This window comes from Somniosus microcephalus, chromosome 32 (assembly GCF_052327205.1).
Source record: "Somniosus microcephalus isolate GS21.2 chromosome 32, FLI_Smic_1.0, whole genome shotgun sequence".
Lineage (NCBI taxonomy): Eukaryota > Metazoa > Chordata > Chondrichthyes > Squaliformes > Somniosidae > Somniosus > Somniosus microcephalus.
Window position 1 is genome coordinate 38,950,496 of NC_141018.1, and position 12,984 is coordinate 38,963,479.

At 45.3% G+C, this 12,984-nt stretch overlaps 1 protein-coding gene across 3 annotated transcripts in view; it reads left to right on the forward strand.

Moving 5' to 3' along the window:
• LOC147097455 (E3 ubiquitin-protein ligase arih1) overlaps window positions 1–12,699 on the forward strand; it is a 75,043-nt gene extending 62,344 nt beyond the window's left edge. For all 3 annotated transcript variants that reach the window (XM_085972450.1, XM_085972452.1, XM_085972451.1), the window contains 3 exons: window positions 1,575–1,835; window positions 7,194–7,306; window positions 11,156–12,699. In XM_085972450.1, the coding sequence (XP_085828576.1) occupies window positions 1,575–1,835; window positions 7,194–7,306; window positions 11,156–11,240 (459 nt within the window). In that variant the 3' untranslated portion in view covers window positions 11,241–12,699. The remainder of the gene's footprint in view (window positions 1–1,574; window positions 1,836–7,193; window positions 7,307–11,155) is intronic.
• Window positions 12,700–12,984: the final 285 nt, after the last annotated feature.

The following is a 12,984-nucleotide window of genomic DNA, read 5'->3' on the forward strand; positions in this document are numbered from 1 at the left end:
AGTCACAGTAGTCTGAATACCCTTGTGTGCTGCCATTTCTTTGATTCCTGCAAGTTGATGTTGAGGGCCATGTCCTCGATCCATTTTGATGTGTATTTGGTGCTGATAGCGTTGCTGGGCAAGTCAGCATGGAGCAGTGAGGGGGCTATCAGCACATCAGTGGAGTTTGTGAGCTACACGTACTCTTGCTCTTGTGGAGATCAGTGTGTCGCCTATTGAGAATTTCCCATTGTAGCCATTTCAGTATTGCAGTGGCTTCAAGATGCCCAAAGTGCTTTACAACCAATGGATTATTTTTTTGAAGTGCCGTTGTTATGTAGGCAAACATGGCAGCCAATATGTGCGTAGCTAGGTGCCGCAAACAAAAATTACCACTTGCTCTGTTATTGATGGTGTACGTTGATATACGATCAGGCAGACGTTTAATATTTCATCCGATGGCACCTTTGGCTGTTTACCACTTAGTTTAGGTTTTCAAAAATTAATTCTCGCGATATGGGCGTCGCTGGCATGGCCGACATTTATTGCCCATCCTTAGTTGCCATCAAGACGGTTGTAGTGGGTCCTCTTGAACCACTCGAGTACGTATTGGGCTTGAACCCATGACTTTCTGACTCGGGCGACCAGATTACCAGCTGAGCCAAACTGCAGTGTGTTTACACTGTTTTATTTAATACAGATGAATAAAGCACTTAATTCTGGAAGAGATCTTGCTTCACACTCATTCATTTTAATATTAAGCAAGCTGGGGGAGTGTGTTTTGAGAGGTTAGTGTGCACATGGTAAACATGAACTTGTGACAATAATTTAAGTACTTTATTAGATTTTAACTGAATTTCTGTCATCGGACACCAGATTCATTTTCAGAATAGCCTGTTGGGAGTTTCCCATTTCTGTGACTAGTAATTGAAGTCCCGAAAGGTCGCACAGGCTCTTATGATTTAATCAAAGTGGCCAAATGCTTTGCTGCAGCACCAACCCCACCCTTACAAACAGCGCACACTGAATTTTGAGAGAAACTCCCTTGACCGCTCCGAAGCAATGACTTTTCACGGGGTAAAGGGTGACTACTGTACATGTTTCTACTTTGGGGTATGAACAAGAGTGAAAGGGTTGTCACGGTTGGATGGTACTAGAGGAGATCACAGTTTTACTTTACCGTACTGATCACTTTGCCTCTAATTCCTGCTGCAACAATAAAAATCTGTACTTTTGGTTGAAAGTCTAACTATGATAAATAGAAAGTTATGGACAGCACAGAAATACAAACCGGTTTACTTGAAAGACTGATCTTGCCGCACAGTGGAGATGATTGAAAATAATAGGCAAATGTTGCAATCAGGCTAAATAACTGAGCGCTATTGCATATCGGTCACAACCATTCTTACCCAAACTGTGCTGTTGATCAAGCTTGGCCTTTTCTGTGTATTATATGTTAAACTGGAAATTTTTGCACTAACTGTACAGGCTTATTGAGTACCTCTTGCCTATTTGAAATGGTGAAACTGCTGCTGTTTGTACTTTTTTTTGACACCATCTCCGTTTCTCTCCTGTTTGATGTGTTTCTTTGACAGCGCTCTCGAGCGGCACTCCAGCGGTACCTCTTTTACTGCAACCGCTACATGAACCACATGCAGAGCCTGCGGTTCGAGCACAAGCTCTACGCTCAGGTCAAGCAGAAGATGGAGGAGATGCAGCAACACAACATGTCCTGGATTGAGGTGCAGTTCCTGAAGAAAGCTGTGGATGTGCTCTGCCAGTGCCGCGCCACACTAATGTACACTTACGTCTTTGCTTTCTACCTCAGAAAGAACAACCAGTCCATTATCTTTGAGGTAGGCCCTCTTTCCACTGACAGGTTCAAATTGTTGTCTTTGAGTATGATAAAACAATTCTGCTTGAGTGTGTCGACATCAATCTGTGTACTGACTAATCATTACTCTGGAAAAAGTAGCAGTAGTTTCAATGCAACAAAAAAAATTTCAGTGTCAACTTAGCCATTTTAAAATTCAAGGTGTGTGATAGCTAGGTGTGCAGGATGCCTGGGTTTACACAGGCGATTAGTGCTTTGTGCTGGTAGTGATAAATAAGAACTATAGTAAAATAGAAGCCCAACAGGTCCCTTGCTTAGAGCTCAGTCCTTTATTCATTGATATTTGTTCCCAAGCCAGTAAAACCTATTGGGACTGAAGAACCTTTTGGGTGCCTACTCATTTACAAGCACATTGTCTCGCCCTATTACATAGCCTCCTCGACCATCATTTTAGACACTGCTCGTGTGCCACCTCTCCTCTGTTCTTTCACTTCCATTGTTGGCTTCAGTCAAAATTTTAGGCTGCCTCCATGTGACAGGAAAATGGTTTAACATTTGTGGTCACAAGTTTAGTTTCAGGCACTTCTGGGGTTTTGCATTTCCTGCAACCTCTTGCTGAAAAGTCGTATGTGTGCCATGCCGTGGCCTCAATATATTGAGCAAGTCTCGTGTAAACCTTTGCTGATTATCAAGATTATTCCCTTACCATGCTTGCTGTGTAGACTGAAAATGTTGCAGCTCCTCTTAAGATGGGAGGGTTGGACAGTGGCTGAGGAAATTGCCTCTGCTGTCCCAAGCTACGTCGCATGCAGTATCCTGGCATCTGTGCAGATGGTAAATGTAAAGACCAGGCCAAAAGTTTCTGCTTCCCACTCACCAGATTTGCTGGTGCAGAAATAGGCTGCTGTTCTGCCTCCTCCTTGGGCAACCCATTTTCTTTTCGCAGAATGAGGGTAAAAGTATCAATTGCACTGGTTTGCATCAAGATCAGATCACCCAATGTCTCTGAGTAAACTTCATAACCAGGAGCCTGGGAGGTCCACTTTGAACACATCCAGGTGATGCACTAGATCCTTTGAATTCTGATCTCGCTGGAACCTTGGTCCAGAGATATGATGAGAATATCCAGTTTATAGGCATACTGGTGTGGAAATAGGACCACTATTGAGTAGCATTACATGGTAATGGCCATAGTTGTCGTCACTTGCTAAGTATCGTACCCTGCCTGTAAATGGGCCTGTGGAAACCTCATGCAACAAGCAGCATTCTGGGTGACCTTGCAATGCATTGAGCCTCCATTACGGGGACAGCTAGTTCTAATTTGAACAAACATTAGTGTTAAGGTGAAAGCATTCGAAAGATTCTATCAAATCCTTGCAGCACTGTGGGTGCAGTATATACCATCTCCAGTGTGCCTTGCAGCATCGAGGTTACTTCTGGCACTACCTCCCAGCCCCTCAAACTCTGCCATCAAGAAGGACAAGAACAGCAAGACCATTGGAGCAACATCATCTCGAAGTTCCCCGTCCAAATTATATACCATCCTGACCGTGACATGTTATTACCATCAGTTTATCATCGTTTGGTCAAAATCCTGCAATTCCCTACTTAGCACCGTTAAGCAAGCACAAGTGGTTCAAGGAGGATTCCGCTGCCACCTTTTCAGGACCACCAGAGATGACCAATAAAAAGTGCAGCTTTGCCAGTGTTGCCACATCCCGAAAATATTTTTTAACACTATAAATCTGGTTCTCGTGTAGACTGGTATGTGTGTTCTCAGTAGCTCAACAATAGATGATAGCGAGCAGGTCAACCTTATGAGCCAATCATTCACCTTCAGGAACTGGTTCACCTGTCACAATTAATAACACTTCCATCCTGTGTCCTGCACAACACAATTGAAATGGGTTAGTGTGAACAGGTTACCACCATCTGGAAATCCACTCAGCTGTTTGACTGCAATGTCTAGGAGACAATGATTGGCAGAATGTGCATCTTGTGCTTGAGTTCCCTGACAGGTTACAGGCCATTTAACTAGAACTGGCACCCACTAAGTTATTTTCAGTCAAGTAGCCTTGGAGGAAAGTAGCCACATGGACTTGAATACTCTTCATAGTTTGGCAGTGCTTTGTTGAGTTTGACTGTAGCTGTCTGCTTCCAAAGCACAATACCTTTGGATACAGGTCAGTGATTTCCAAGATATGCCAATGGTTGAGAACATATAATGGTAGATCGCCCATTTTTCAAATGAAATTCACATGCCATTGTTTCCATCGCCCTTCCTGGCGAACCTTAATGTTGCGAAGGGAAAATGTACAAAATGAGGTTGAATAATTAGGATTGAAGGTTATAGGAACGGATTAAGGCCTAAGTGATTTAAGTAGCTATGGGACATTGTAGAATGTTTCAGTTCAGGACAGGAATATGTGGAGGAAGGGCTTGCTTTTTTGGCGGGTTTGCCTGATATCAATTTCCTTGGAGGCCATGACCGTGTACTTTGCATACTATGTTGGAGGGAATGGGCTTGGTGGTTTATGCACAGTTGCAGTTTAAAAAAAGAAACAACTTGCATTTATATAGCGCCTTTCACAACATCAGGACGTCCCAAAGCGCTTTACAACCAATGAAGCACTTTTTTAAAGTGTAGTCACTGTTGTAATGTAGGAAACGCGGCAGCCAACTTGCGCACAGCAAGCTCCCACAAACAGCAATGTGATGATGACCAGATAATCTGTTTTTAGTGATGTTGATTGAGGGATAAATATTGGCCAGGACACCGGGAGAATTCCCCTGCTTTTCTTCAAAAAAGTACCATAGGAACTTTTACGTCTGCTTGAGGGCAGTGGGGGCTTCAGTTTAACGTCTCATCCAATTATTCAGTATTGCACTGAAATATGATCCTATATTATGTGCTCAAGTCTCTGGAGTTGGACCTGAACCCATAACTTCTGACTCAGGCGCGAGTGCTGCCCACTGAGCCTGATGGCTTACATCCTAGGGTCTTGAGGGAAGTGGCGGTAGGGATTGTGGATGCATTGGTAATAATCTTCCAAAACTCCCTGGACTCAGCAAAGGTCCCGGCAGACTGGAAAACTGCTAATGTAACACCCTTATTTAAAAAGGGCAGTAGACAGAAGGCTGGAAACTATAGACCGGTTAGCCTAACATCTGTGGTAGGTAAAATTTTGGAGTCCATTATTAAGGAGATAGTAACAGGACATTTGGATAATCATAATTTAATAGGACAAAGTCAGCATGGTTTTATGAAGGGGAAGTCATGTTTGACAAATTTGCTGGAGTTCTTTGAGGAAGTAACATATAGGGTGGATAAAGGGGAACCAGTGGACGTAGTGTATTTAGACTTCCAAAAGGCATTTGACAAGGTGCCACACAAAAGATTATTGCTTAAGATAAAAAATCACGGGATTGGGGGTAATATTCTGGCATGGATAGAGGATTGGCTATCTAACAGAAGGCAGAGAGTTGGGATAAATGGTACATTCTCAGACTGGCAACCAGTAACTAGTGGTGTTCCGCAGGGGTCAGTGCTGGGTCCCCAACTCTTTACAATCTATATTAACGATTTGGAGGAGGGGACCGAGTGTAACATTTCAAAGTTTGCAGATGATACTAAGATGGGGGGGGAAAGTAGTGAGTGAGGAGGACATAAAAAACCTTCAAGGGGACATAGACAGGCTAAGTAAGTGGGCAGAGATTTGGCAGATGGAATACAATACTGGAAAGTGTGAGGTTATGCACTTTGGCAGGAAAAATCGTAGAGCAAGTTATTATCTTAATGGCAAGAAACTGGAAAGTACTGAAGTACAAAGGGATCTGGGGGTCCTGGTGCACGAAACTCAAAAGGTTAGTATGCAGGTGCAGCAAGTGATTAAGAAGGCCAATGGAATGTTGGCTTTCATTGCTAGGGGGATAGAATATAAAAATAGGGAGGTATTGCTTCAGTTGTACAAGGTATTGGTGAGACCACATCTGGAATACTGCGTACAGTTTTGGTGTCCATACTTAAGAAAGGACATACTTGCTCTCGAGTCAGTACAAAGAAGGTTCACTCGGTTAATCCCGGGGATGAGGGGATGGACATATGAGGAGAGGTTGAGTAGATTGGGACTCTACTCATTGGAGTTCAGAAGAATGAGAGGCGATCTTATTGAAACATATAAGATTGTGAAGGGGTTGGATCGGGTGGATGCCGGGAGGATGTTCCCGATGATGGGTGAAACTAGAACTAGGGGGCATAGTCTTAGAATAAGGGGCTGCTCTTTCAAAACTGAGATGAGGAGGAACTACTTCACTCAGAGGGTGGTAGGTCCATGGAATATGCTGCCCCAAAAAGCTGTAGAAGCTACATCATTACATAAATTTAAAACAGAAATAGACAGTTTCCTAGAAGTAAAGGGAATTAAGGGTTACGGGGAGCGGGCAGGAATTTGGACATGAGTCTAGGTTTGGATCGGACATGGCCCTGTGGGTAGCGGAGCGGTACCAGGGGCCGTGTAGCCTGATCCTGCTCCTATTTCGTGTGTCTAATTCTGTTAGATTCAGGAGATGGTTCTGTGATAGTAGATTGGCGGTTAGGATCAGATCAGCCATGATCTTATTGAATGGCGGAGCAGGCTCGAGGGGCCGATTGGCCTATTCCTGCTCCTATTTCTTATGTTCTTATGAGCCGTGGCTGACACAGTAAAAATATATCTGCGCTTCGGCTCACTGGTTTACCATTGGCCATGTCTGATCCTGAAGGGTGCTAGAATAATGTGGTTTAACAGTGACATTCGCTGCTACTTGAGAATTCTGATTGGAAGGTTTTTCTCGTGACTTAAATTCAAACATGTTTTACTCGTGAAGGTAAATAGAAACATCTAGATAAATGGAACCTGCAGTGATGCTCCACTCCTGTGCCCATTGAAAACCTCAAAATGGCTGCAACCATCTTGTGTAGAATCACTGAACAATATCTTTACTGTGAGCAATATCTACAATTCCTCACCTCTTCCTTCCCTTTCTAGCGATGGTAGTTCCAGAGTACATGTCCAGTGTCCAGGCTCCACTCAACTCTGCAGCACAAAGCAGGCTGGTGGATGCTTCGCGCTGATTCTCTACCAGTTCAGCTGCACTTTTATAATTCCACCCGAATTTAGCCTGTCATTTTTCTGAGCGAGGCTGAGTTTGATGTGCTCTATTAAAGACTGCTGGTGTTCTTGCAGTTAGATTTTATATCCCATTTGCTGATCTGCAGGGCTGGGTTTAACATGGCAATCTGGTAGCACAGATACTTGACCGAGTCCGTACCTACCTACTGCAATGATGTTTGTGTTGAGGTCCAGATTTGTTACACGCGGTGTGTGTTTCTCTTCCCCAGAACAATCAGGCAGATCTGGAGAATGCAACAGAAGTGCTGTCTGGCTATCTGGAGAGGGACATATCCCAGGACTCCCTGCAGGACATCAAACAGAAAGTACAAGACAAGTACAGGTAAGATGAGATGAATTTAGTCATTATTACTGACAAATATCTTCTCCTCTTCCCTCCCTGACCCACTCATCCTCCACACCAAGAAAAAAATGTCCATTTCAGGGGAGAAGCAGATGTTGTGGCAGCACGGTGACATAGTGGTTAGCACTGTTGCCTCACAGCGCCAGGGACCCGGGTTCAAATCCGGCCTCGGGCGACTGTCTGTGTGGGGTTTGCACATTCTCCCCTTGTTTGCGTGGGTTTTCTCCGGGTGCTCCGGTTTCCTCCCACAGTCCAAAGATGTGCGGGTTAGGTTGATTGGCCATGATAAAAAAAAAAAAATTTAATTGGCCCTTAGTGTTAGGGGGGATTAATATGTGGGGTTACAGGGATAGGGCTTGGGTGGGATGGCTGTCGGTGTAGGGACCGGGTGTTAGGGTTTGGATGATCAGCCATGATCTCGTTGAATGGCGGAGCAGGCTCGAAGGGCCGAATGGCCTACTCCTGCTCCTATCTTCTATGTTTCTATGTTTGTCTTTAACTTGGTGTCCTGGTGGAACCTACACAGACACTTAATGCAGTCTTTTCAAATGAATGCGCTGGCACACAACTGCAAAAATCGTAAAAGAAATCATGTCCGTATAATTGTTTTTTCCCCAATTGATGATTAGACTGATTGATAGGAGACTGAAGTGTCCACACCAAGTGTGAGCAATCTATCTTTCCCTGGCCCTCCGGGGTCCCCTCTTCCTGCAAAGCTTTATACTTTTAGCCCAGAAGCAAAGGTAGGCCTCATACCTAGGCCCATCCAGCCCATTGTTGACTGCTGAATAAAACACTGACTCTTGGTGATTTCAACCCTCGGGTTCTGCAAGTTATAGCCTGTCGTAAGCTTGACACTTGGCAACTTTATAAGTGGAAATGGTTTGTCATTTGGTGCTAGAGTCAAGTCTATCTTGTATTTTGTAACATGAAGGATTTGCGTCCTCCACTAGCCATAGCACCTGCCGGACACAGTGCGAGTCCAGCTCCATTAAAGTATATGTAGCTGAGATAGTTACTTTCCATATGTACGTGAAAAGAAAGGCTTGCATTTTCATAGCACCTCTCTCAAACATCTCAAAATGCTTCAGATACAACAAATTACTTTGAAATGTAATCACTGTTGCGTAGGCAAATGCAGCAGCCATTTGATATACAGCATGATCCCAGAAACAGCAGTGAGTTGAATGACCAGTTGATCTGTTTTTGGTGGTGTTGGTTGAGGAAGAATGTTGCCCAGGACACTGCGAGAGCTCGCGTTCAAAGGAATCCTTAACATTAGCTGACCAGGCAGATGGGACGTCCGTCCAACAGTGCAGGACTCCCTCAGTGTTACAGCTGACCAGGCAGATGGGGCGTCTGTCCAACAGTGCAGGACTCCCTCAGTGTTACAGCTGACCAGGCAGATGGGGCGTCCGTCCAACAGTGCAGGACTCCCTCAGTGTTACAGCTGACCAGGCAGATGGGACGTCCGTCCAACAGTGCAGGACTCCCCCAGTGTTACAGCTGACCGGGCAGATGGGGCGTCCGTCCAACAGTGCAGGACTCCCCCAGTGTTACAGCTGACCAGGCAGATGGGGCGTCCGTCAACAGTGCAGGACTCCCCCAGTGTTACAGCTGACCAGGCAGATGGGGCGTCCGTCCAACAGTGCAGGACTCCCCCAGTGTTACAGCTGACCAGGCAGATGGGGCGTCCGTCCAACAGTGCAGGACTCCCCCAGTGTTACAGCTGACCAGGCAGATGGGGCGTCCGTCCAACAGTGCAGGACTCCCCCAGTGTTACAGCTGACCGGGCAGATGGGGCGTCCGTCCAACAGTGCAGGACTCCCTCAGTGTTACAGCTGACCAGGCAGATGGGGCGCCCGTCCAACAGTGCAGGACTCCCTCAGTGTTACAGCTGACCAGGCAGATGGGGCGTCTGTCCAACAGTGCAGGACTCCCTCAGTGTTACAGCTGACCGGGCAGATGGGACGTCCGTCCAACAGTGCAGGACTCCCTCAGTGTTACAGCTGACCGGGCAGATGGGGCGTCCGTCCAACAGTGCAGGACTCCCCCAGTGTTACAGCTGACCAGGCAGATGGGGCGTCTGTCCAACAGTGCAGGACTCCCCCAGTGTTACAGCTGACCAGGCAGATGGGGCGTCTGTCCAACAGTGCAGGACTCCCTCAGTGTTACAGCTGACCGGGCAGATGGGGCGTCCGTCCAACAGTGCAGGACTCCCTCAGTGTTACAGCTGACCGGGCAGATGGGGCGTCTGTCCAACAGTGCAGGACTCCCCCAGTGTTACAGCTGACCGGGCAGATGGGGCGTCCGTCCAACAGTGCAGGACTCCCTCAGTGTTACAGCTGACCGGGCAGATGGGGCGTCTGTCCAACAGTGCAGGACTCCCTCAGTGTTACAGCTGACCGGGCAGATGGGGCGTCCGTCCAACAGTGCAGGACTCCCCCAGTGTTACAGCTGACCGGGCAGATGGGGCGTCCGTCCAACAGTGCAGGACTCCCCCAGTGTTACAGTAGATGATGTGCTAAAAGTCCTGGAATGGGGCTCAAATCTACAACCTTCTGAATCGAGCCAGTGCACTATCAAAGGAGCAAAGCTGACACTGAGGTGGACCAAAGTTGGTTGAGTTTGTGTCCCTTGATCTCTTGATTTATGAAATGGGCCCACTAAACCTTTGATCTCAGCATGGGTTAAACCTAATTCCTTAAACTGTCTGATCTTTCCTTTGGTGTGTGGTTACTAGTGATCTAAAGCTGCTATACTAGCGAATCGGTGAATCTGATCACACTGACCACGCTGCATCGGTCAATAGGTTACCTGGATATGGTAACTGTAATGCAGGGAAATATTTAGCCCACCTTTTCATGTAGTGTTTGTCAAATGATGCGAACACCTTTCCCACAATCTTGCTCACTACCTTATAATGTTGGGATTTTCTGTATTGATCAGCTCCATTGCAGTGATTGGACTCATTTAATATAAAGTCTTTAACAAGAATGAGGACTGCTAGTTGCCTAAGCAGTTGCATTTTTTTACCTGTGCCGTGTCTTTCAAGTATGCTTTGCATATTGATCTTAATCTCTCATTTTGCATCATTTCTCTGACCCGTGTGTTGTGTTTCATGACTTTAGTGCTGGCCAATTTGTGTCATAAGACTCTTGGACATCAGCATATCTAACCTCAGATGATCTTCGTATAGTCTGCAGCACTTTATACATCTCTTCCAGAGTTTTAAAATCTCTTAATTGGGCTGTTCAAACCTATTACAGGAAACTTTGGTTTATCCGGAGGTTGTATGTCCGGAAACCTCGATCTACTGGCAGAAATCAGCAGCCGTTTTGGTTAGGTTTTTCTTCTAGCATTTTTTTTTAACAGTCAGGCTCTGGAAAGCGTCTCTGTAGCCTAGCAACAGTTTCAGAGACGCTTCCAAGGTACGGGCCGAGTGTTTACAAGCTGTTGCTAAGCAACAGTGTTTGTTGTCAGATACGGAGATGAAAACCTCCGTATCCTTCAGCATTAGCGCTGGTCTATCCGGAAGTTTTGATAGATCGGCAGCAGCTCGGTGCCGGATATCGCGAAGTTTCATGTAGCTGCCTCCTTCTCAAAGTAGCTGGTAGATTTAGCATCAATCTGTTCACCACCCCCCCCGGCTTTCTTGGGTATGTTCTTGCAGTCCTGTACAAGGGGTTTCTCCCCTGACTATACGAGCACTGATGAAGGCCCCCGCCTGGAATGTTGACCTTTTATTTTGGATGACTGACTGACCTGCTGTGCATTATGATGTTTTTGTTTTGTTATTTTGACTGATTGTTCTGTTCCCTTTATCAGATACTGTGAGAGCCGGAGGAAGGTGTTGCTACAGCATGTGCATGAAGGCTACGAGAAAGACCTTTGGGAGTATATCGAGGACTGAGGCTCAGCTTACAATGAACTGTCAACCCGTTAGCAACAGAGTGCTGATGCAAATAAAGTGGGCGGCACTGGCCCTTGCAGACACTGCTGGAGTTCTACCCTACTTTTTGTTAATGGAAAGTTTAAGTAAATTATATTGTAATAAAAAAGTAGATAAAAACCACAAAATGTACAACAGTATTGTAAGTGGATGAAGGGTATGACACACTAAAAACCCTCCAACTTTAATCTGTAATGTAGCTACATTCTGAGAGCTGAACCATTTTCTGTTTCCTTTCATTTATTCATTTTCTCTGCGTGTAGTAATTGAACTGAAACTGTTTTGACCTGGCTCCTCTTTTCCAGCCAGACATTAATTGTATGTAGGTTCCCTGTTTGTGAATGTTGATTGGCTAACTGTAAGGCAGCGCTCTGGGGGATATCTTTGTATATGACTTTTAAAAGGAGGACACAGTATTTTTCAAATTGTATATAGCGCATATGCATGGTTGAGCGAGAGCAAGCGTGGCACGTGTTTGCATAATGTTTAATTACAAAAAAATATTTATTCTTTAAAAACCTTCAAGAATATGTATATTTGCTGTGCAGTTTCTTTAGGTTTGCTAACCTTTGACCTCATGCTGTTAGTGGAATGTGAATTTAATTTTCTGCTTTTTCTGCTTCCCCTTTTAAAAAAACAAAACAAAAAAAAAACAAGTTTTTACCGTGTAATTTTCCGTAGTACTAGTTGTAGACTCGAGGCGAGACCCGGTGGTGTCGGGTTTCCCTGATTTTCACCTCTTTCTCTTCCCCCCCACCTCCCTTTTCTCATTGCTGCTTTTCTACCCTGCTGCACCTTCCAGCTAACAACCGTCACCTTCAGCAGACGCCCTCAGTACTTTCCATCTATCTGTTGCTGTATAAAAATTTAATAAAAAAATACCCGTAAAATTGTACAGATTTCGTCAGACAATAGGAGCGGTACAGATAGTTAACATTTGGAAGAGAACAGCACCCAGCTTGTGTGTCTCCCACCCCCCACGCCTCCACCGCCTTGGGTGTTAACGGCTGCTGTCTTTGCTGTGCTCTGCCTGTGTGTTGCTATCCCAGCGTATAGAGGTTAGGGTTGAAGGATCATTGCTTGGTGGGGCTAAGTGAAAGAATGGACTGCTATGTTCTAGACTGGCAACCAACCCAAGCTGCAAGTAATGGTTAGTAGTTTTGTTCTACTCCGCCATTTAATTGGTTGTATATATCAAAGAGAGGGTTGTCTGAGGTTAAGATCTAGCACGGGTTCCTTAGCCCCACACTCATTGCTGTGGTTTTTTTTTTTCATTTCCTTGCACTGGGACAATGTATTGTCAAATTCTCAAACGTTGAAAGATTTGTAGCTGTAATGGATGAATCCATGACAAACTTACACAACTGTAAAGCTTGAATACTGCAAAGCATTTACTGACGATAAAGGTTTAATTTGGGTATCCCTTGCGTGTCTTCCAGTGCATTTGAGGTGGGGATCAGCATTGAGCAGTGCAGAAACACTACCAACAAGCATGTGTGTAATTTCTCAGGCATCCTGTGAATTGCAGTGCTCCAATACATCGTCTAATGTGGCATAGCCAGTAGATACGATTGCAAGTAGTAAAACTATCGTGAAGCTTTTTTTCCCCCATTCTGCGCATTCTTCTACAATCGGGAACGATCTTGATTTCACCACCGTGGGTTGTGCCGGGAGGATCGGATGAGTTTGTGCCATGGACTGCTCA